This window comes from Pelophylax lessonae, assembly GCF_965119305.1.
Source record: "Pelophylax lessonae genome assembly, chromosome: 7".
Taxonomy (NCBI): Eukaryota; Metazoa; Chordata; class Amphibia; order Anura; family Ranidae; genus Pelophylax; species Pelophylax lessonae.
Window position 1 is genome coordinate 231,778,329 of NC_138774.1, and position 23,713 is coordinate 231,802,041.

Sequence of the window (23,713 nt, forward strand, 5' to 3'; positions counted from 1 at the left end):
CAATATGAGGGAAGACAATACAGTTACATTACAATACAGGAGGAATTAGAGGGCCCTGCTCGTTAGAGCTTACAATCTAGAAGGGGGGGTCAAGTGAAACAAAAGGCAATAGCTGTGGAGGATGGGATGATGGAGAAAATTGAGGTACAGTTGTTAGGTGTGGGTAGGATAGGCTTCTCTGAAGAGGAGGGTTTTCAGAGATTGTCTAAAAGCTAATAGAGTAGGAGATAATCGGACAGATTGGTGTAAGGAGTTCCATAGGATTGGAGAGGCTCTGGAAAAGTCCTGAGAGCAGGAGGTTTTAAGAGGAACGAAGAGAGCGATTCGGTTGGTGTTTTGAGACTAGGCTAGTGATGTAGCTGGGGGCTAGGTTGTGGATGGCTTTCCATTTGTAGAATTGCCACTCCACACTTGCAAAGAACCTCCACCATGCTTCACAGTTGGCTGCAGACACTCATCATTGTACTGCTCTCCAGTCGTTTACCAACAAACTGCCTCCTGCTACAGCCAAATATTTCACATTTTGACCCCATAGGACATGGATACAAGGCTAAGCCACTCAACTATGCATGACAACATAGGAACTAGGGTGCAGAAAAATGGCAGCAGGTGCTTTGGACTGATGAGTAAAATGTGAAAGATTTTGCTGTAGCAGGAGGCAGTTTGTTGGTGAAGGTATGGAGAGCGATACAATAATGAGTGTCTGTAGCTAACAGTGAAATATGGTGGAGGTTCCTTGCCATGATCCTCTAATCAGGGTCTGCTAAGTGAAGTAATACAGCTGCTTTAAAGCAGGCTCCATAAGTTCTCTGCTTTTATATTGACAGCACCACCTACCACCACTGAGACCCCACCAGATACTGCTAAAGTTCTGAAGATAAGGCACATGTGCCCACTTCTGCCTGGTGCCTGAGTGTTATATTCCTCTGAAACATTCTTCTAAGACAGGGGTCTCCAAACTACGTCCTGAAGGCCACATCTGGCCCTCTACAAGATTTTACCTAGCCAGCAACTCTGATATGATAGGGTGCTTCTGATATGGTGTGGGGGACACTTCTAATGTGAAGGGGCACTCTGATGTGAAGGAAGGGTCTGATGTTAAGGGAGGAAGAGCTTCTGTTGTGAAAGGAGGGACTCTGATGTGATAGGGGGCTTCTGATGTGAAAGGGGGGGGGGCTTCTAATGTGAAAGAGGGGACTCTAATGTGATGGGTGATGTTCTGATGTGAAAGGGGAGACTTTGATGTGATGGGGGGGTTCTAATGTGATGGGGGGGTTTCCGATGTGAAAGGAAGGACTCTGATGTGATGGGGGGGAGGGGCTTCTGATGTTTAAGGGGGGACTTTGATGTGATGGGGAACCTTCTGTTGTGAAAGGGGGGGCTCTGATGGTATGGGGGCCTTCTGATGTGAAAGGGGGGACTCTGATGGGATGGGGGCCTTCTGATGTGAAAGGGGGGACTCTGATGTACTGGGGGAGCTTCTGACGTGAAAGGGAGAGCTCTGATGTAATGGGGTAGCTTTTGATATGAACGGAGGGACTCTGATATGATGGGGGGCTTCTGATGTGAAAGGAAGGACTCTAATGTGATGGGGGGGCTTCTGATATTTAAGGGGGGACTTTGATGTGATGGGGGAGCTTCTGATGTGAACATAAGGACTCTGATGTGATGGGGGGGGGGGCTTCTGGTGTTTAAGGGGGGACTTTGATGTGTTGGTGAAGCTTCTGATGTGAAAAGGGAGAACTCTGATGTGATGGGGGTTTCTGATGTGAAAGGGGGGACTCTGATGTGAAGGGGCTTTTGATGTGTTGGGGGCTTCTGATGTAAAAGGGAGAACTCTGATGTAATGGGGGTTTCTGATGTGAAAAGGGGGGACTCTGATGTGATGGGGGTTTCTGATGTGAAAAGGGGGGACTCTGATGTGTTGGGGGCTTTTGATGTGTTGGGGGCTTCTAAAGTGATGGGGGGGCTTATGATGAGAGAGGAGACTCTGGTGTGGCCCTTGTACCAAGACATTAGGCAGAATTGGAAATCCATAGGCCGTTGGCATTAAAGGTCTTCTGATTAATTCTGACAGGTGACGGAGCTGGCTGGCTATACAGCTCGGGTACACGACATGTTTGAAGTGTTTGAAGATGTGCAGAATGGAGTCTACAAGCGCCCAGGAGAACTAGAAGAAGACAAACCCAAGAAGGGAGATGTCATTGAGCATGGGACCCGTATTGAAGGGCCCCTGGAGATTAAAGGTATACTTCTAGTTTATAATATACACCAAGCCTTACGCGAGGTTTGAGAACTGAGCTATGCCAAGGCCGGTTGCTGTCATCTCTATTTGACCTTATGGACATGTGGAAGGATTGAGGATAAAGCATGACTTCCGCTTACTTCTAATAATCTTATAGCTGAACTCCAGAAATTCAGCTGTTTTCTAAAATGTGCTGGATTACTATGGGGTTAAGTCCAATGAGGTGCATGCCTCCTCCTGGATTAATCTCTTGTTTACAATTTTCACTGAGCGCCAGGAGTAGAGCTATCACTATACTTCCGGAGCTCCAATGATGGACCTTCTGGTCTCATCTCCTGCAGCTGCAGGAGTCAGATGCAGCCTCTCTGCCTGCCGCCTCTCCTTCTTCTGCCCAATCATAGAGCACTTTGTGAACCCATTTCAAAAATACAAAGCCTCCTGTGAATGGACAGTGGAGAGGAGGGGCAGGCAGAGATGCTGTGTGTGAGCAAGCAGGGTCTCTCCAGTCAGAGTGCTGGGAGTATAGTGATAGCTGTTCTCCCAGCACTCAGTAAAACCGTCAGCTCTAAATAAAAGTGGAAAGTCCTTAACCACTTGAAGACCAGGCTTTTTCTGGCACTTTTTGTTTACAAGTTTAAATCAGTATTTTTTTGCTAGAAGATTACTTGGAACCCCCAAACATTATACATTTTTTTTTTTTTTAGCAGAGACCCTAGGAAATAGAATGGCAGTCGTTGCAATTTTTTATGTTGCACAGTATTTGCGCAGTGGTCTTTTAAATGCAATTTGTTTGGAAAAAATACACTTTAGGTCCCTTTCACATTTGTGCGACCTAAAAGTCACGCAATTTTACAGCGATTTTGCCTCGATTTTGACTGGGCTTGAAGCAATGCCTATGTCTATGGACCTCAAAACGCAATAAAATCGGCCCAAAGTAGTGCAGGGACTACTTTGAAGTGACTTGAAGTCGCACAGATATGAACAGTATTGGAAATCATGGAGTAGGACTTGTCATGCTACTTTGCAGCTCCAAATCGCAGGACAAGTCACACAAGTATGAAAGGGCCTTAATAAATTTAAAAAAAAATTGTAAAATGTAAAAGATGAGCTTACGCCAAGAAAATAGATACCTAACATAGATACCAGCACGCACATGTGACTCCACTTTTTTTTTCCACTTTTTTGACTCGTTCTCTATTCATTTCAAAAGCAAACGTATTTTTTCAAAACCGCACCAAAGATGCTGCATGCGGGACTTTTCTAAACTCACCCGTAGGAGAATGGGGTGTCAGATTTAAAGGGATTGCGTTTTTAGCATTTTTTTTTATTTTGGATAAGCAAGAGAAAGTTATAACCCGTGTCAAGTTTTTTTGTTGCCATCTATGTGCCATTGAGGAGATTTCCCTTCACTTCCTGTCCCATAGCCAAGCAGGAAGTAATAGAAAATCCCTCCAAAGTGAGGCAATCCCTGGTTGTCACCAGATCTAGTGTCCCCATTGGAAGATTTCCCCTCTATTTTTGTTCTGGTGTTGTCACTACTGTTTGGATCACTTTTGGGCAATGGGCCCTATTTAACCACTTTACCGCTGCTCACTGAGCTGCTACTGCGGCAAAGTGGCTCGATAACGTCTGACGACGTAGACCTACGTCGTCAGACATTCCCCTCTCTCGTCGGCGCGTCCGCGCCACCGGAGGCTCGCTCCCGCTGTATTCAGTCACAGCGGGAGTCGGGCCAGGGGAGGAGATGCGGTGATCACCGCTGCTCTTCCCCGATCGTCGGGGAATCGAGTGTGGAAATCTGCCCTCTTGTGTAAACAAAGCGGGCGGATCTCCTAAGTGAGAGATTGCAGGGTTCAGCATAGCTGAACCTGCGATCTGTCCCTGTGTCACTCAGTCACCTCCCCCCACACAGGTCAGTAAGCACCAGGCATACATTAACCCCTTGATCGCCAATAAAAATTAACCCCTTCCCTGCCAGTGTCATTTTTATAGTAACAGTGCATATTTATAGCACTGATTACTGTAGTAATGTCACTGGTACCCCCAAAAGTGTAAAAAATGTCAGTCAAGGGTCCGATCTGTCCACCGCAATGTTGCAGTCCCGCAAAAAAAATCGCAGATCGCCGCCATTACTCGTTAAAAAAAAAAACACCAAAAATGACAGAAATCTTTCCCTTAGTTAGTAAACGCAATAACTTTTGCGCAAACCAATCAAAATACGCTTATTGCGATTTTTTTTTTTTTACCAAAAATATGTAGCAGAAAACAAATTGGCCTAAAATGATAAAAAATTTAGATTTTTACATTTTTGGTGGAATTTCATATAAAAAAAATGTGAAAAATATTGTTATTTTTTCAAAATTGTCGCTCTTTTTTTGTTTATAGCGCAAAAAGTGAAAATCGCACAGGTGATCAAATACCACCAAAAAAAGGACGTAAATTTTGTTTGGGTATGGCGTTGCATGACCGAGCAATTGTCAGTTAAAGTTGCACAGTGCCGAATCGCAAAAAGTGGCCCAGACGTAAGACAGCAAAATCCTCCGGTGGTAAAGTGGTTAAAAAAAACACACAGTTTTTAGTGAAATGTCACTTGTGACATTTCAATAAAGTTTTAACAAAAGAAAGCAATTGGCGCAATGGCACTATGCCTCCCAGCGCACGCTGTCTCATGGCCGTGAGTTTAGAGCAGCTGCTGGTTTGAATGAGCTCTGAAACCATTTTGTTACAAATAATAGAAAAAACAGTGAATAGCTGGTTGTTAAGGAGGTGGCACCCGCTATGTCCTTAACAACCATGCCTTATCTGCTGTCAGCCGGATTCTCCGCTGTCAGCAGAATGTGAACAAAAGAAAAGCCGGCATTATATGAGGTCCTCTCTCAAATCCATACCAAGCTCTTTGGGTCTGGTCTGAAGTTTGGAGGGAACCTTACATCAAAAATAAAAATTGGCGTAAGGTTCCCCCCCCCCCCCCCCCCCCAAAAAAAAAAATCCACACCAGCCCCTTATCTGAGCATGGAGCCCAGCAAGCCAGGAGAAAGGGGGGCGAGCGAGTGCCCCCCTACCCCCTTGAGCCATACCAGGCTCACATGCCTTCAACATGGGGGGGATGCTTTGGAGAGGTGGCAAAGACCCCGTCAGATTTGTATTTCTGTCTGTGTCCTTGTAGATTTTCCATCACTTGCGTGATGAAGCTGTTGTCTGCTTGACAGGAAGTAAAGCGAAATCTCACAAACGGAGCCCCAGGTAGAAGTAAAAACCTGGCAGAGGTTCTGATGCTTTTCCACACTACCCAAAAGAAAAATAAACGTTATTTGGCCTGACATAGACTTCAAAGAACACTCTGATTTGATAGATTATATATTCAGGCCATGAAATAATCCTGACAGGTTTGCAGGAAAAGGATCACGAAATGGGTTTGTACTCATGCGTTCCTCGTTCAGGGCGATGAGAATGACATAGAAGTATAATTATACACTTTGTGACTTGTCAGATTCCAGGCACAATACTATTTATAATCTCTTAGATCTTCCCTTTTAGAAATGTTCATCTAGGGCCGCTCTCATGGCATATTTAGGGGAGGTTTGTTGCTTTGTTATTAAACTCAAAGGGTTTGACTTGTGTTCTTACCTGTCTGTGTGTGCGAGATCGTACAAAGGTACAGCCCACCTTTTCTGCTTGGATCAACGGCTCCATGATAAAATATAAAAACACAAAGCTATTTATACCAGTGATCCCCAATGGCAGCCCTTTATTTGTCTTTAAGGGACCCTTGAGACATTATTCCTGACACTGACACCAATGGTGGGAAGCTATTCCTTCCACTGACACCAATAATGGGGCGCTATTCCTCCCACTGACACCAATGATGAGGAACTATTCCTTCCACTGACACCAATGATGGAGCACTATTCCTTCCACTGACACCAATGATGGAGCACTATTCCTCCCACTGACACCAATGATGGGGAACTATTCCTTCCACTGACACCAATGATGGAGCACTATTCCTCCCACTGACACCAATGATGGGACACTATTCCTCCCACTGACAGCAATGAAGGTGCGCTATTCCTCACACCAATGCCAACGTGGGGGTGATATTCCTCCCTTGGACACCAGTGATGGTACACTATTCTTCTCACTGATACCAACAATGAGGAACTATTCTACCGATATAACAAATGGTGAACTAATCTTTCCACAAACACTAATGATGGGTCACATATCCTCCTGTAGACATCATTGATGGGTAACTGTACATCCTTCCACTGATAAAAAGTAAGGGGAACTATCCTTTCCACTGGTACCAATGATGGGGTACTATTCCTCCCATGGACACCAAAGATGGGGCACTATTCTTCCCACTGACAACTATGATGAGGCACTATTCCTCCCACTGACACAGATGATGGGGCACTATTCTTACCAATGATGGGGCACTGTTCTTCCACTGACACCAACCATGGGGTACTATTGCTATCAATGACACCAATGATGGGGCACTATTCCTCCTGTAGACATCATTGATGGCCAACTGTACATCCTTCCACTGATGCCAAGGATGGTGTACTATTCCTCCCATGGACACCAATGTTGGAGCACTAGTCCTCTCACTGACACCAATGGTGGGCCACTATTGCTTTCACTGACACCAGTGTGTGACAGCCAATCACAGTGGTCAAATATTTGTGAGTTTACTATGGCTGGTTCGGCATTGCAGACAGTCTTTGCCTCAGCCCTGGTGTCTCAGACCCTAACTAATTGGGCCAAGCTTTTGCGCCAGGGCCTAGGGAGTGAGCAGGTCCCCACTGCCTATGTTGATTTAGCGGACCAGTTGGTCCATGGGCTGCAGTTTATTTGTGATGCAGCTTTGGATACAGCTCCTGTGCTGTCCAAATTTTCTGTTTCAGTGGTGGTGAGTAGGCGCATGCTGTGGCTTAAGAATTGGTCTGCAGGCCAAGCCTCCAAGAAAGCTCTCATTGATCTGCCCTTTGGACTTTTTCTGAGCCTCAGGAGATCCGCACAATGGTTCTTTTGGGGGTACCCAGAAATGGGGGCAAAGTTTGTTCTTTTCAGGTTTTTTAGGTACTGAGTCTCCTTGTGCGGATTTAATTCCTGCAAAGGTTCAAGTGATGCCCGAACTATCCAAGGTCCCCCCTATCCCTCTCCAGGTAACTGATTCACCTAGGTCTGATTTTAATTCTGACCAGGGTGTTCCTTCCTTTGGACAAATTTCAGGAACCACAGGCAGTGATTCACCTTCTGCTGTCACACAGACAGCTCTCTCTCCCGATTTAGCATACAAGTTCTGAGTCTGGTGGTATCCACCTTCAAGACAATTCTGTTTGCACAGTCCTAGATGCAGCTCCTTTAGCAGGTTTGGCTCCACAGGAGGATACCGATATTTGTGACAAGGTCTCAGGGTCCTCTGACAGATGCCGCAGGCGTCCGAGGGCCACGGTAAGGCCAGTATCATCCTCAGCTAAGGCTTCTTCCGCAGTACCTGCAGGGAATCAGGAGCGAGAATCTTCCAATCATCCTGGTGGCCATAAACGTCCCTTTGGGGCTTCCTCTCAGAGAAGAACAGTTGTAACAAGGGCTGATCTACCATCCTGCTTTAAAATCGCTGGATTTAATGGCTTAGCCATTGAAAGCCAGGTACTGAGGGATAGAGGTCTGTCTGGATCAGTGATCGCTACTATGGTGAAGTGAAGGAAGTCATCTTCTAGCAAGATATACCATTGAACATGGAAATCGTAGATTTCTTGGTGTAAGTCGGTTGGTGCTCGTCCTCGACCCTTTTCTGTGGCTCCGATCTTAACCTTTCTTCAACGGGGTGTTGATCAGAAGTTGGCCTTGAGTACCATCAAGGGCCAGGTGTCTGCCTTGGCAATCTTCTTTCATCGTCTCCTAGCCATGCACTCTTTAGTTCGTACCTTCATTCAGGGGGTTCAACATGTGACTTCACCTGTACAGTCTCTTTTGCCGCCATGGGATTTAAATTTAGTTGTTTCGCTTCTCCAGAAACCTCCATTTGAGAATATACGGGAGATTCCCTTGTCTACGTTATCCCAGAAGGTGACATTCTTGGTGGCTATTGCCTCGGCCCGCAGGGTATCGGAATCAACGGCATTATCCTGTCCCAGTCCCTATTTGGTGGTCTATAGGGATAAAGTGGTTCTTTGTCCTTGTCCACCATTCCTGCCCAAAATTGTATCTGACTTCCATTTGAATGAGGACATTGTGTTGCCTTCCTTGTGTCCCAAACTGGCTCATCCCAACGAATTTGCTTTGCATACCTTGGATGTGGTTTGTGCGATTCAGGTGTATCTGGCAGCTACTGAGTCCTTTCGGAGGTCAGAATCGCTTTTTGTGGTTACGGACAGACCAAGAAAAGGGCTGGCCGATTCGTCGGCTCTCATCTCCAGATTGATCAGACAGACGGTGACTCAGGCCTATTCCAACAAAGGTCAGGTTCCACCTTTCCCTGTCATGGCACATTCTACTCAGGCGATGAGTGCTTCTTGGGCCTTCCGTCATCAGGCATCAATATCGCAAGTTTGCAAGGCAGCCACTTGGTTGTCGGCGCATACCTTCACAAAATTCTATAAGATAGATACTTTGGCATCTCCGGATGCTTCTTTTGGCTGCAAAGTTTTGCAGGCTGCTGTTTAAGAGGGGCTGTTCCCTCTTGAGGGGTGTTTTTCTTTAAGCTTTATTTTTCAGATGGGGCTTCTGTGACCCGATTAAGCTTCCTGTGTTAAGGGCTCTTATGTTTAGACTTGGGTTATTTTCCCCACCCCTCATTTTCCTTTTGGCACTGCTTTGGACGTCCCAGTAGTTGTGATTTATGAAGCGCTGTGTCCGTCGATGAAAGAAAGAGAAAATGGGATTTTTGTACTTACTGTAAAATCAATTTCTCTGAGTTCATCGGACACAGCATCCACCCCTCTAAGGAGTTCTGATACTTCCAATACTGCTCGCTACTAAACTGATTACCTAGAGCAGAGAGGGGGGTATATACCAAGCTGAGGAGGCCCCATGGGCATAGCCAGGAGTTTTCTCTTCTGGCTAGTCCTACTCCTTGAGGAGACAATATAACCCAGTAGTTATGATTTATGAAGCGCTGTGTGCGTTGATGAACTCCGATAAATGGATTTTACGGTACAAAAATCCCATTTTTTTTCCCCACAAATAGAGCTTTCTTTTGGTGGTATTTGATCATTAGGAATATTTTTTACGCTATAAACAAAATAAGGTCGACAATTTAAGAAAAAAAAAAAGTATTTTTACTTTCTGCAATAAAAATTGTAAAAAATCGAATTTCTTCATCAGTTTAGGCCAATATGTAATCTGCTACATATATTTGGTAAAAAAAAAATCCCAATAAACACATATTGATTGGTTTGCGTGAACGTTATGGCATTTACAAACTATGGCATCTATTTGTGGAATTTTTTTTTTTTATACTAGTAATGGTGGCGATCAGCGACTTATAGCGGGACTGCGGTATTGCGGTGAACAATCGAACGCTTACTAATACTTTTAAACTCTGCGGGAACCAGTGACACTAATACAGTGATCAGTACTAAAAATATACATGGTCACTGTACTAATGACACTGACTGGGAAGGGATTAAACATCAAGGGCGATCAAAGTGTTAAATGTGCCTAGCCAGTGTTTATGTGACATGTATGTGCTGCTTTTACTAAGGGAAGTGATAGATTGTATTCCCTGCTTTGCAGGAACCTAAAATCTATCCCTTCCCCCTGTTGGAACGGAGCTCTGCCTTGTTTACATAAGCAGATCTCCGTTCTGTGTGTTTTACCGATGATTGGCTTCTGCTTTGATTAATCACACCAGAAGTGGCTCGCGGAAGGCAGATATTGTGGTGTGAACCGGCCCACCACCCTCTTTGCCGCCGCATGCGTTATGTAGGCAGCAAGAAGTTATATTGACTGTACTTTAAAACATAAACAAAGCCCAGTTCCAAGTAACACTTTTTAGGCAGTTACAGCGATAGGTAGTTTTCTGTTTCTTTTGGAAAACTCTAACCACTTGCAGACCGCCCACCATAGATAAAATATGGCAGGGCGGGCCGCTCTGCGACAGATCACGTACCTAGTATGTGATCCGCGCGCCAAGTAGAGAGCGCGTCTAGGCCACTCTGGCTGTGCTGCAATCTGCTGCAGCACCAACCAATTAGCGAGTGCCGGCTGCTGGTTGGTCGCCATCACCCGCCGATTAGCTCCGGACTTCAATGAAGAGAGCCCTGTGTGGGTAAACAAACACAGGGCTCTCTTCTGACAGCAGCAATGTGCTGTTTTTTTCTTCCTGCAAAGCACACTGCTTAGTGAAATCAGCACACACATTGGCCACACATTTAACCCTTGGATCACCTCAATGTTAACCCCTTCCCTGCCAGTGTCATTAGTACAGTGACAGTGCATAGTTTTATTACCGATCACTGTATTGGTGTCACTGGTCCCCAAAAAAGTATCTGATTGTCCACTGCAATATCACAGTCTCGCTATCTGATCACCATTACTAGTAAAAAAATAAAATAAAAACTCTATAAATAAATACAATTGTTTGAAGACACTATATCTTTTGCACAAACCAAAACATGTAGCAGAATACATATTGGCCTAAATTGATGAAGAAATTCGATTTTTTTTTTTTTTCAATTCTTTTATTGGATATGTTTTATAGCAGAAAGTAAAAAAGTTGATGTTTTTTTTCAAAATTGTCGGTATTATTTAGTTTATAGCGCAAAAAATAAAAAACGCAGAAGTGATCAAATACCACCAAAAGAACCCTATTTGTGGGAGGAAAAAAAAGGACAATTTTATTTGGCTACAGTGTTGCATGACCGTGCAATTGTGAGTTAAAGTAACGCAGTGCCATATTGCAAAAAGCAGTCTGGTCATGAAGGGGGGGGTAAATCTTCCGGAGGTCAAGTGGTTAAACTTTAAAAATAAAAGCTGACCATTGCAACCTCCCCCAGCAACATTCTATGATTTTCCCAAACTCTTGTAACTGTCACTTTAGCCCGCATGTAAAGGTAGACAAAAATATAGATAAATCCTTGAATAAAAATAAGGAATTTACCGGTATATACTGTGCCATCATTCCAGGTATCTGCCCCGATCACTTACCAAACTACAGAGCTTCCCTTTTAGTGATCCTTTAAATACCTTTGTAGACGGTAAGGACCCTTCCACTGCCGTTATCTGAATTATTTTCAAGTTCCAGACCTGATAAGTACAGCTTCTTCTGACTGAAGTGGCATTTGTGAATTTCATGCTTTTGAGAGGCCCTCAACCAGGAACGAAGTGCTGAGTGAAGCTCGTGGATGGTTTGTTTTTCTCCACTCTATATAGCAAATATGACTTGTTTAAAGGAGAGTTTTCCAAACTTTTCAAACAAAGGGCCAGTTTAGTGTCCTTCAGACTTTAGGAGGGCTAGTGGGGTTTGAAAATGCCCCAGGCTTGGTGGTCAATGGGAGTAAAAAAATTTACATAGTGCCTTTGGTCAGTAGGAGGAGAAATAGAGTCTTGTCATTGGTATTCGTGGGAGGAATAGGTCCCCATCATTGGTGTCAGTGTAAGGCATAGTGCCCCAATATTGGTATTATTGGGAGGAATATTACCCCAACATTAGCGTCATTGGATAGAATAGTGTCCCATCGTTGTCAGTAGAAGGAATAGTACCTCATCATTGGTATTACTGGGAGGAATAGGTCCTCAAAGTTGATGTCAGTGGGTGGAATAGTACCTCATCATTGGTATCAGTGTAAGGAATAGTGCCCCAACATTGGTATTAGTGGGAGGAATGGTGCCCCATAATTGGTATGATTGTAAGGAATGGTGCCTCGTCATTGGTGTCAGTGTAAGGCATAGTGCTCCAACATTGGTATTAGTGGGAGGAATAGTACCCCAACATTACTGTCATTGGATGGAATAGTGTCCCATCATTGTTGTCAGTAGAAGGAATAGTGCCTCATCATTGGTATTAGTGGGAGGAAAAGGTCCTCAAAGTTGATGTCAGTCAGAGGAATAGTACCTCATCACTGGTGTCCGTGTAAGGAATAATGCCCCAACATCGTTATTAGTGGGGGGGAATAGTACCCCAACATTGGTATTAGTGGGAGGAATAGGTCCTCAAAGTTGATGTCAGTGGGAGGAATAATACCCCAACGTTGGTGTCATTGGAAGGAATGGTGCCTCATCATTAGTATTAGTGGGAGCAATAGGTCCTCATGGTTGGTGTCATTGGAAGGAATAGTGCCCCAACATTGGCATTATTGGGAGGAATAGTACCCCAACATTGGAGTTATTTGAAAGTATAGTGTCCCATTGTTGGTGTCAGTGGAAGTAATTTAGCCCTATCATTGGTGTCAGTGGGAGGAATAGTGTACCATCGTTGGTAATAGTAGGAAGGAATAATGTTCCATTGTTGGTGTCAGTAGAAGGAATAGTGCTTCCATCATTGGTATCAGTGGGAGGAATAGTGCCCCATCATTGTTGTCTTTAGAAGGAATAGGGCCCCATCTTTGGTGTCAGTTTAAGGAATAGTGCCCCAATATTGGTGTCAGTGGCAGGAATAGTGTCCAGTTGTTGGTTTAGTGGGAGGAATAGTGTCCCATTTCTGGTGTCAGTGGAAGAAATATACGGTGCCTTAAAAAAACATTCTTTCCACTGGCGGGGCACTATTCCTTCCACTGACACCAATGATGGGGCCCTATTCCTGCCACAGACAACAATGATGGGGCTACAGTGCCTTGAAAAAGTATTCATACCCCTTGAAACACAAATTTTGTCATGTTACAACAATTTTATTGGGATTTTATGTGATAGACCAACATAAAGTGGCACATAATTGTGACGTGGAAAGAAAACGATAAATGGTTTTCAAAATGTTTTACAAGAATCAGAAAAGTGTGGCGAGCAATTGTTTTCAGCCCCCGAGTCAATACTTTGTAGAACCACCTTTCACTGCAATTAGAGCTGCAAGTCTTTTGGGGAATGCCTCTACCAGCTTTACACATCTAGAGAGGGGCATTTTTGCCCATTCTTCTTTGCAAAATAGCTCAAGCTCTGTCAGATTGGATAGAGAACGCCTGTGAACAGCAATTTTCAAGACTTGCCACAGATTCTCAATTGGATTTAGGTCTGGACTTTGACTGGGCCATCCTAACACATGCATAGGCTTTGATCTAAACCATTCCAGGGTTGTAGCTCTGGCTGTATGTTTAGGGTCATTGTCCTGCTGGAAGGTGAACCTCCGACCCAGTCTCAAGTCTTTTGCAGACTCTAACTGGTCTTCTTCTGAGATTGCCCTGTATTTGACTCCATCCATCTTCCCATCAACTCTGACCAACTTCCCTGTCTCTGCTGAAAAAAAGCATCCCCACAACATGATGCTGCCAGTGTTCGTTTTCCGCCACATGTAGCATTTTGCTTTTAGACCAAAACTTTCAACTTTGGTCTCATTTGACCAGAGCACCTTCTTCCATATGTTTGGTGTTTTCCCCACATGGCTTCTCGCCATTTGCAAATGGGACTTTTATGGCTTTCTTTCAACAATGGCTTTCTTCTTGCCATTCTTCCAAAAAGGCCAGATTTGTGGAGTGCATGACTAATAGTGGTCCTGTCAACAGATTCTCCCACTTAAGCTGTGGATCTTTGCAGGTCCTTCAGAGTTACTATGGGCCTCTTGGATACTTCTGTGATTAATGCTCTCCTTGCCCGGCCTGCAAACCTACCATGTCTTGGCTGGTTTCCAGTTGTGCCATACTCTTTCCATTTTCGGATGATGGATTGAGCAGTGCTCCTTGAGATGTTCAAAGCTTGGGATATTTTTTTTATAACCTAACTCTGCTTTAAACTTCTCCACGACTTTATCCCTGACCTGTCTGGTGTGTTCCTTGGCATTCATGATGTTGTTTGTTCACTAAGGTTCTCTAACAAACCTCTGAGCGCTTCACAGAACAGCTGTATTTATACTGAGATTAAATTACACACAGGTGAACTGTATTTACTAATTAGGTGACCTCGGAAGGCAATTGGTTCCACTAGATTTTAGTTAGGGGTATCAGAGTAAAAGGGATGGATACAAATGCACGCCCCACTTTTCAGATATTAATTTCTAAATAATTGTGAAAACCATTTATCATTTTCCTTCCACTTCACAATTAATTATTTGTGTTGGTCTATCAGAGTGATGGCGAACCTTGGCACCCCAGATGTTTTGGAACTACATTTCCCATGATGCTCAAGTACACTGCAGAGTTCATAAGCATCATGGAAAATGTAGTTCCAAAACATCTGGGGTGCCAAGGTTCGCCATCACTGGTGTATCACATAAAATCCTAATAAAATACATTTACGTTTTTGGTTGTAACATGACAAAATTTGTCAAAACATTTCAAGGGGTATGAATACTTTTTCAAGGCACTGTAGCCCCATCATTGGTGTCTGTGGCAGGAATGGTGTCCCAGTGTTGGTATTAGTGGGAGGAATAGTGCTCCATCTTTGATATCAGTGGGAAATAGTGTTCCAACGTTTATATCACTGGGAGGAAGTATGGCCCATCATTGGTGCCAGTGGAAAGAATACGGCCCCACTGTTGTCATTAATAGGAGGAATTATGCCCCACTGTTGGTGTCAGTGGAAAGAATGATGCATCATCATTGGTGTCAGTAGAAGAATATAATGCCTTATATCAACGAGAGGAATAGTGCCCCAAGGGCCAAATAAAGACAAGCAAAAAAACTGCATCTGGCCCTTGGGCCACAGTTTGGAGACCGCTGATTTAAAGCATCTGTAAAGTATAGGCTACAAGCAGGGGATGCTGTCAGTGGGATAATAGAACATATAAAAGCCATAATAAAAACCATGAAAAAAGTGCAGTGGTTTAGTGGCTCCCTCTCTTGCCATACAGCACTGAGGTACTCAGTTTGAATCCTGGTCTGGATACCATCTACATAGAGTTTGCATGTTTTCTATATCAGTGCAATACTACTTCAAAGACATGCTGGTAGGTAAATTGGCTCCTGTCTAAATTGGCCTTAGTATGTGAATATATACATGACTTGCTCTTTTGGCTAAGATATAATCAGAGTCCAGTAGGGGTGCTCCTTCTTCATGCTGGCCTCTGGCTGGGATGACTGGCTGTACTGTATAGTATCACTGTTGGTATGATGGGGGTCCTGAGCAACTTTCCCTGTGTTTACTTTTTCTGTCCATATTCTACCTTTTGACCCCATTCACACTGGGGCGACCTGACAGGTCGCCGTAGGTCGCCTGCCATAGAGTAGCTGTGGACCCGTTCTAATAGGAGCGACACAAGTCGCTCTGACTTAGAAAAAGGGTCCGGAGCTTCTTTGGGGCGGCCTGGAGCGACCTGCATTGACTTCAATGATATGAAGTCCGTGGCGGCCACTCCGAGGTCGCGGTGCGAGCTGTGCACCGTGACCTGTGAGGTCGCCCCGGCAAGTAGTGTCGCCCCAGTGTGAACGGGGTCTTTCTGTCCATAGTTTACTTTTTCTCTCCATAGTTTACTTTTTCTGTCCATAGTTTACTTTTTCTGTCCAAAGACACAAAAAACAAAAGCAAACTTTATTTAATGGTTGACTTTAATTCTCTTCTTCTATTACCAGGGCGAGTGGTGGACGTGGAAAATGGAATAATCTGTGAAAATATCCCCATAGTCACCCCAACAGGAGACGTTGTAGTGGCGAGCCTTAACATTCGGGTAAGTCCTGGAAAAGCTTTTCATCAGGTTTGGAGCAGTCTGCCATGACCTAGAATAACCGCAGCTTTCACCTTTCCTCTATTTAATATCTTTAGCGTGGTGAACCCTTCCACTTAAATCATTCTCAGTGATAACTCTTGAAAATCTAGATAAACAGATTACACCCTGCTAATCAGGCCTTCCATTCTACATTTAATTGACTTAGTTAGCGGCAAAGATTGATTGCCTTTGATTCATAAACTGGGACGCAGTATTAAATTATCATCTGGACTCTGGATTTACGGTATTATTCTCCGAAGACATAGTTTATGTTTGATAAGTGTTGAACTTGTTATCACCAGTGATAGGAGGGAGAGCGAAGTTCATGTCCAAAGACCAAGGCCATGTTGGCAATGATCTTTAATAGTATAGAGTAGGTCTCTCCCTGGTACAACAGCCGTGACCTTGGTCCTCATTTACACAAGTCTTTGTATACCAACATATAGTTGTTTTTATAGGTAGAAGTTCATGCGGCCTATATAGGTCATGTAATGCAGTTATTATTTGACTTAAAGGGACTCTGTCAAAGTTTTCAAAGAGGCCATTCTCTGTTATGGATGGTATGCTAGTTGTTAGCCACCAAGATGGTCTTTTTTTAAGGTGGAGGATGAAATGGTTATGATGCCCAAGCAATATTGCAACTGTGCTAAATTCAGTAAATGCAAGACACTTGCCTTGTGCTTCATTAGAAGGAGATGTTTCATGTCTTCTTCACAGACAGTAGAAGGAGCGAAGAGCACCACCGATTGGTTTAAGTCAGTGAAAGTGTCAGAACCCGGGTCTGAACCTGCAACCTCTGCTGTGTCTGGCAATGTCTCTTCTAGCTAAGCCACCTAGAATGCTGGACAGCTCCCTGGGCAATTCCTTAAAAGTAGAACTATAGTCAAAACCTTTTTTTATTTTGAAAAGAGCAAAGGAGGGTTATAAACCCAGTCAGATTTTTTTTTTTCTCCATTTGTATCCCGTTGTAGCCTTCCCTTCTATTCCTGTCCCATAGCCAAACAGGAAGTCCAGAGGAAATTCCTGCAAATTAAGGGAGTTCTTTGGGGACACCCAGGCTTCTAGAACTTGTGTCCCCATTGGAAGATGTCCCTTCTGTTACTTTTCTGGGGACAACCCAAAATTTGGGATTTTCTTTTACTTTCACTTTCAATGAAAATGGTTAACAGGACAAATAGTGTAAATCTCCTTAACGGGGGCACAGACAGCAATAAAAACTGACAAGCAATCTAATCCCTCTCCACTCTAGCCAAAACTAAAGTCTTGCCTTTAGTTATACTTTAAATGATCTTGCCTTGAACCCTGCTTTTCTTAAACCCTGAACTCTCTGCCTCTTCCATTAACTTTCTGATTTAAGCCATGTCTCTTCACTTCCTGTTTGCCAGATTATTGTCCAGCCAATATCTTGCTGTTTTTCACTCCTGCCGTCTGTATCTTCGCTACCACTTTTTGCCGACCTTTGGCGCTTTTCTCGCCTGCAACCATTCATTTCTGGTCTTCGGGTTGTTTACTCACTATGCTTCTGTTTGATCCCTACCTACTTTATCTGCTACTGGACCCCGGTTTTCTCACCTCCTGGTGGGGCGATCCTGAGGACTTTGACCTGGTACTAACATGCAGCAAAAACCTCCAAATAATCTCCACCATCAGGAGTTCTGGTGAATACCGGTTTGTACTTGGGTTTACCAGAGTTGCAGAGTCTGTGTCATCCTGTGACCTGCTGCTGCATTTATCCAGCTGGTCAGTGGAAGCCTCTCTACTGCTATAGGTACTGGCCTCCGAGCCTCACCCCCAACTATGACAAAAAATATGTTAATTTTAGTAAAAAGTCAGAAGACAAGGCCAACGAGTTTTAGAGGCTCAAGACTCCCCCTTTAGTGTCCATAAGCTAGGCTGTCAGTTGGAGATTACCCTGCAGTCATAACTAGTATAGGCTTCTAATACAGCCAGATTACAAGCCCTGATGAAGAGGAGCCTTGAACCTCCAAAACACGTTGGCTTTACCTCTTGCCTTTTATCAAGAATAATTACCTTTTACTGGACTTGAACCAACCTTTCGCGCTTTCATCTTTATATGCTTTGCTTAAACTTTCCGAAGGATCATCAGGGATACCTTGCATAATAGAGAGCTACTTTCCTTTAATTGAAGATCAAGCATGTTTTTTTCCCCTTTTGGATCCAGCACTTCTAATGTAATTTTTGCATAAGTAGGGAGCTAGAAGAGAAGGGCCAGGAGCAGTGTAGGTAAGGGTGGCACCTTAGGGTAATTGAGGTTTGGCCAAGAGGAGTGAGGGTTGACAAAGAGGAGTGAGGGTTGACCAAGAGGATTGAGGGTTGGAGCGAGGGTTGACCAAGAGGAGTGAGGGTTGGAGCGAGGGTTGGCCAAGAGGAGTGAGGGTTGGAGGAAGGGTTGGCCAAGAGGAGCAAGTAGAGGCCAAGAGGAGTGAGCGGAGGTTAGAATGGGGCCAAGAACATGGTGGAAAGAGGAATCGCTGTGGAGCAGGAACAGTGAGGTGGTGGTGAGTGTAGGTAAGGGTGGCACCTCAGGGGGAGGGAGGGCTGGCAAAGAAAATTGAGGGTTGGCCAAGAGGAGTGTGGGGAGGCCAAGAGGAGTGTGGGGGGGGGGGGGGCAAGAGGAGTGAGCAGAGGTTAGAATGGGGCCAGGAACATGGTGGAGAAAGGAATCGCTGTGGAGCAGGAGGTGGTTGCTGGTGGTGGTGATTGTAGGAAAGGGTGGCCCCTCAGGGTATCTGGGAAACTGAGGATTGCCCAAGAGGTGTGGGGGTCCTAAGAGGAGTGAAGCTTGGCCAAGAGGCGTAAGGGGGGCCAAAAGGAGTGAGGGTTGGCCAAGAGGAGTGTGGGGAGGCCAAGAGGAGTGTAGGGGGGGCGCAAGAGGAGTGAGCAGAGGTTAGAATGGGGCCAGGAACATGGTGGAGAGAGGAATCGCTGTGGAGCAGGAGGTGGTTGGTGGTGGTGGTGGTGATTGTAGGTAAGGGTGGCACCTCAGGGTATCTGGGAAACTGAGGATTGCCCAAGAGGTGTGGGGGTCCTAAGAGGAGTGAAGCTTGGCCAAGAGGCGTAAGGGGGGCCAAAAGGAGTGAGGGTTGGCCAAGAGGAGTGTGGGGAGGCCAAGAGGAGTGTAGGGGGGGCGCAAGAGGAGTGAGCAGAGGTTAGAATGGGGCCAGGAACATGGTGGAGAAAGGAATCGCTGTGGAGCAGGAGGTGGTTGCTGGTGGTGGTGATTGTAGGAAAGGGTGGCCCCTCAGGGTATCTGGGAAACTGAGGATTGCCCAAGAGGTGTGGGGGTCCTAAGAGGAGTGAAGCTTGGCCAAGAGGCGTAAGGGGGGCCAAAAGGAGTGAGGGTTGGCCAAGAGGAGTGTGGGGAGGCCAAGAGGAGTGTAGGGGGGGCGCAAGAGGAGTGAGCAGAGGTTAGAATGGGGCCAGGAACATGGTGGAGAGAGGAATCGCTGTGGAGCAGGAGGTGGTTGGTGGTGGTGGTGGTGATTGTAGGTAAGGGTGGCACCTCAGGGTATCTGGGAAACTGAGGATTGCCCAAGAGGTGTGGGGGGCCTAAGAGGAGTGAGGCTTGGCCAAGAGGCGTGAGGGGAGGCCAAGAGGAGTGAGCAAATGTTTAAATGGAGCCAGGAACATATTGGAAAGAGGATACCCTGTGGAACAGGAACAGTGAGGTGGTTGGTAATGGTGAGTGGTAGAAGTAGGACCCTGGACCAAGCAGGGGAGTCATGTCTTGCGTGTAGCAGAGGGTGTAGATGGGTGTAGTTAGGTGTTGAGGGACCTCCCTGAGGTTTCAGTGTACCACAGTGAGCAGAGTCAGGAATTCTTGGCCCATTCATTCAAATAGAGTGAGAGATAGTGTTCTGAGAACCTTGGGTCACTACCAAAAGGACCAGCATTTATGTTCTTTCTTTCCTCTCAGAACTGTAAAACATCAAAGCACAAGAAAAGGCCCACTGGCATAGTTTATCACCTCTCCTTTAATATATAAAAAGGGGGAGACTTGTACCCAGGGACCACCGCAGAACTACCAGTGTGCCCGCGTTTGAGCACAAGCACCACTCACTCGATCTTCCACTTCCTCCTACTCTACAGTGGCCTCAATCAGTATCTGTGCCATTGTAGGATGCTGTCATTGGAACGTGTTTCGGGAAGCTTATCTCCATCAGTGGAGCAGTAATGGCCATGGCTATTTAAAGATCTTACAAAGGGAACAAACTGGTAATCGAATTAGCAGCAATTTGTGGTCATTGACCGGCAGCACAAGTTCCTTTGATCTTCTATCCAATGCAGCGTCTCACTAACAGTTGCTGGAAGAAACCATGTGTGTTTGTACAACTGGAGCAGAAGCAGGAAATCTATTTTCGTGAAGATCAATTATGTTTGTTTTTAACCACTTTGCGTCCGGAGCAATTTTGTAATTGTTCGCAAGCATTGTGAAATCTGCATTTACATTCTGGTGTGTGCGCGGGGCAACTGGGTTGCTTATCATTTTTTTTAACATTTTTATTTACTATATTATAGTTTCATTTTTAGCACTTTTTATTTTTATTTTACTGTATTGCTATCTACAAGCCCCCTATGGGATAGCATGGGCAGGTGACAGGTCCTCTTAATGGAGGCATCAGAGATCTGTTAGTCTCCACTGCCCTCTGTGCAGCTAATCAAGCACAGGTTGTGCTTGATTAGCTGGTTACTAGACTATAGTAGCTGGGGAGAATGGCCTCTCTGAATCGAGAAGTGATAGAATCCTTGTCACTTCTGGATTCATTAGTCACAGAGTGCTTTATTTCTGACTGGAGCTTATCCTTAAAGCTTTTTCTGAATCCATTCATCATGTGTATTGTTCCTTGGTATGCTTTGTGTATTTTTTCCAGATCTGTGCAGTAATCCAGTGTGAGACTTTTCCTTCCTGTAGTAAAGACCGCTCACTGCTGCTCTCTCTCCTTGTGCAAGGTGACTGGTCTTGTCTCTTCCCCCTCCTGTAGTTTTCTGTAGTGGGTGGAGCCTCCTAGGCCCTTCCAATAGCTCTGATCTCTTTACAGGCTATGAGCAGCACAGTGATGATGTCACAGTTACTTTTACAGGGTAATATCTGGCATTGCAAAAACATTTGGTCCACACAAAGTAGATTTATCACAGATTATTGTGGCTATTATGGAATATATTTAAATTGACTCTTTTGTACCCAGCATTCAGATTTAACAAATATAATAAAGTATTTTAGTAATGCTATGGTCATTGTTATTTTTCTTTCATTGTGTCACATTCATTCTGTTACAGGTGGAGGAGGGGATGCACCTGCTTATCACAGGGCCCAATGGCTGTGGGAAAAGCTCTCTGTTCCGGATCTTAGGAGGACTGTGGCCGGCATACAGCGGGGTGCTTTACAAACCCCCACCCCAGCATATGTTTTACATACCACAAAGGTGAAATATTTCCCTAATTCAAGTTCTTTAATGTTTTACTGTTCACTTGTTAATCGATTTAAGGCATGTTCACATGTGCTTTGATCTCTGAAGAGTGATCTGCATTAGGATCACTCTTCAGAGAGCATTTGCCAGGCGATGAGAAGGTGTAGTGCCTGCTTTAACCCTTTGAACCCCACACTAGCGCACAACAACTGTGTGCATTGTGCATGGTTATAGGGGAGTGCTATCACTTGAATGGGTCATGCTCGAGGGGTGCTTGCCCTGCTGTAAGCGAAAGAGGGTATAGTTCCTTCCATCCCTGCCCGCTACCTCTGCAGCTATAGGGGGAGCTGTTTGGGGGGCGGTAAAAACGCAGCCACGGTAGTGAATAAGCCCTTGGTTATAACTGATCTATTGTTGTTTTTTTCCCCCTCGAATATAGAGGAATATAAACCGATCACCATACACACTGTATTGTCAAAAGTATTGGGGCGCCTGCCTTTACACGCACATGAACTTTAAAGGAGTTGTAAAGTTAGAAGGTTTTTATTTTAATGACTTCTATGCATTAAGATAAAAAAACCCTTCTGTGTTTAGCAGCCCCCCCCCCCCCCCTGATACCTACCTGAGCCCCATCTCTGTCCTACGATGATGTCCATGAGTCCCTTGGCCGTCCGGACTCTCCCGCCTGAATGACTGAGACACAGCCGTGTCGCTATTGGCTCCCGCAGCTGTCAATCAAAGTCAGTTAGCCAATCAGGAGAGAGAGAGGGGCCGAACGGCAGATCTGTGTTTGAATGTGTTTGAAAGTTAACTGTGGCTCGGGTTCCCCCATAGCGAGCTGCTTGCTGTGGGGGCACTCAACAGGACGGAGGAGCCAAGAGCACAGAAGAGGGATCGCAGAAGTGGAGGATCTGGGCTGCTCTGTGCAAAACCAACTGCATAGAAGAGGTAAGTATAACATGTTATTTAAAAAAAACAAGAGTTTACGATCAAACATTCCCAAAGACACTCTCCTAAACCTTGTGGACAGCCTTCCTAGAAGAGTTGAAGCTGTTATAGCTGCAAAGGGTGGGCCAACTCAATATTGAACCCTACAGACTAAGACTGGGATGTCAATAAAGTTCATGTGTGTGTAAAGGCAGGCGTCCCAATACTTTTGACAATATAGGGTCTCCCACCTGCACTTACCTTTATCATCATCTTGAAGCCTAATTGAACCCTCATTATCTATTGCTGTCAAATCTGATCTTATTTTACTGTTTATACAATTGTAAATCCAAATCTATTTTTCCGGCATCCCCTACATATCACAATGTACAGTCGGGGGGACAGGAAAAGGGCAAAAACCAAAAACAACCAATCATATCTCACCTTATAAGTTTTTTATTTTTTCCACACACCCATACAGTGGGAAAATAATGATTTGATCCCCTGCAGATTTTGTAAGTTTGCCCACTTAGAAAGAAATGAAGGGGCTATATCTTTTATCATAGCTGTATTTTAAATGACAGTGACACAATGTCATCCAGAAAAAAATAGATAATACAAATGTTGTAAATTGAGTTGCAGTTCAGAGAGTAAAATAACTTTTTGATCCCCAAGCAAAACATGACTTAGTGCTTGGTGGAGAAACCCTTGTTGGCAAGCACAAAGGTAAGACGTTTCTTGTAGTTGGTTACCAGGTTTGCACACATCTTAGGAGGGATTTTGGTCCACTCTTCTTTACAGATCTTCTGTAAATCCTTAAGGTTTCTTGGCTGTCGCTTGGCAACTTTTCAAGGCAAGTTTCAGCTCCCTCCATACATTTTCTATAGGATTAAGGTCTGAAGACCGGCTAGGCCACTCCATGATCTTAACCACGTAAGCCCCGGAAGATTTTACCCCCTTCCTGACCAGGGGGTATTTTGCGATTCGGCACTGCGTGACTTTAACGGACAATCGCGCGGTCGTGCGACGCTGTACCTAAACGAATTTGACGTCCTTTTTTTCCCACAAACAGAGCTTTCTTTTGGTGGTATTTGATCACCTGTGCGATTTTTTGATCATGCGCTATAAACAAAAAAAGAGCTTCAATTTTGCAAAAATAACAATATTTTTCACATTTTTTAATATGAAATTCCCCAAAAAAAAAATGTAAATATCAAAATTTTTTAACATTTTCGGTCAATTTGTTTTATGCTACATATGTTTGGTAAAAAAAAAAATCGCAAAAAGCGTATTTTGATTGGTTTGCGCAAAAGT

At 44.6% G+C, this 23,713-nt stretch overlaps 1 protein-coding gene across 1 annotated transcript in view; it reads left to right on the plus strand.

The window, feature by feature from the left end:
- Window positions 1–23,713, plus strand: part of ABCD1 (ATP binding cassette subfamily D member 1) — a 130,492-nt gene that overhangs the window by 74,074 nt on the left and 32,705 nt on the right. The window contains exons 4-6 of the mRNA XM_082264427.1: window positions 2,078–2,246; window positions 15,910–16,004; window positions 21,342–21,487. Of these exons, the coding sequence (XP_082120553.1) occupies window positions 2,078–2,246; window positions 15,910–16,004; window positions 21,342–21,487 (410 nt within the window). The remainder of the gene's footprint in view (window positions 1–2,077; window positions 2,247–15,909; window positions 16,005–21,341; window positions 21,488–23,713) is intronic.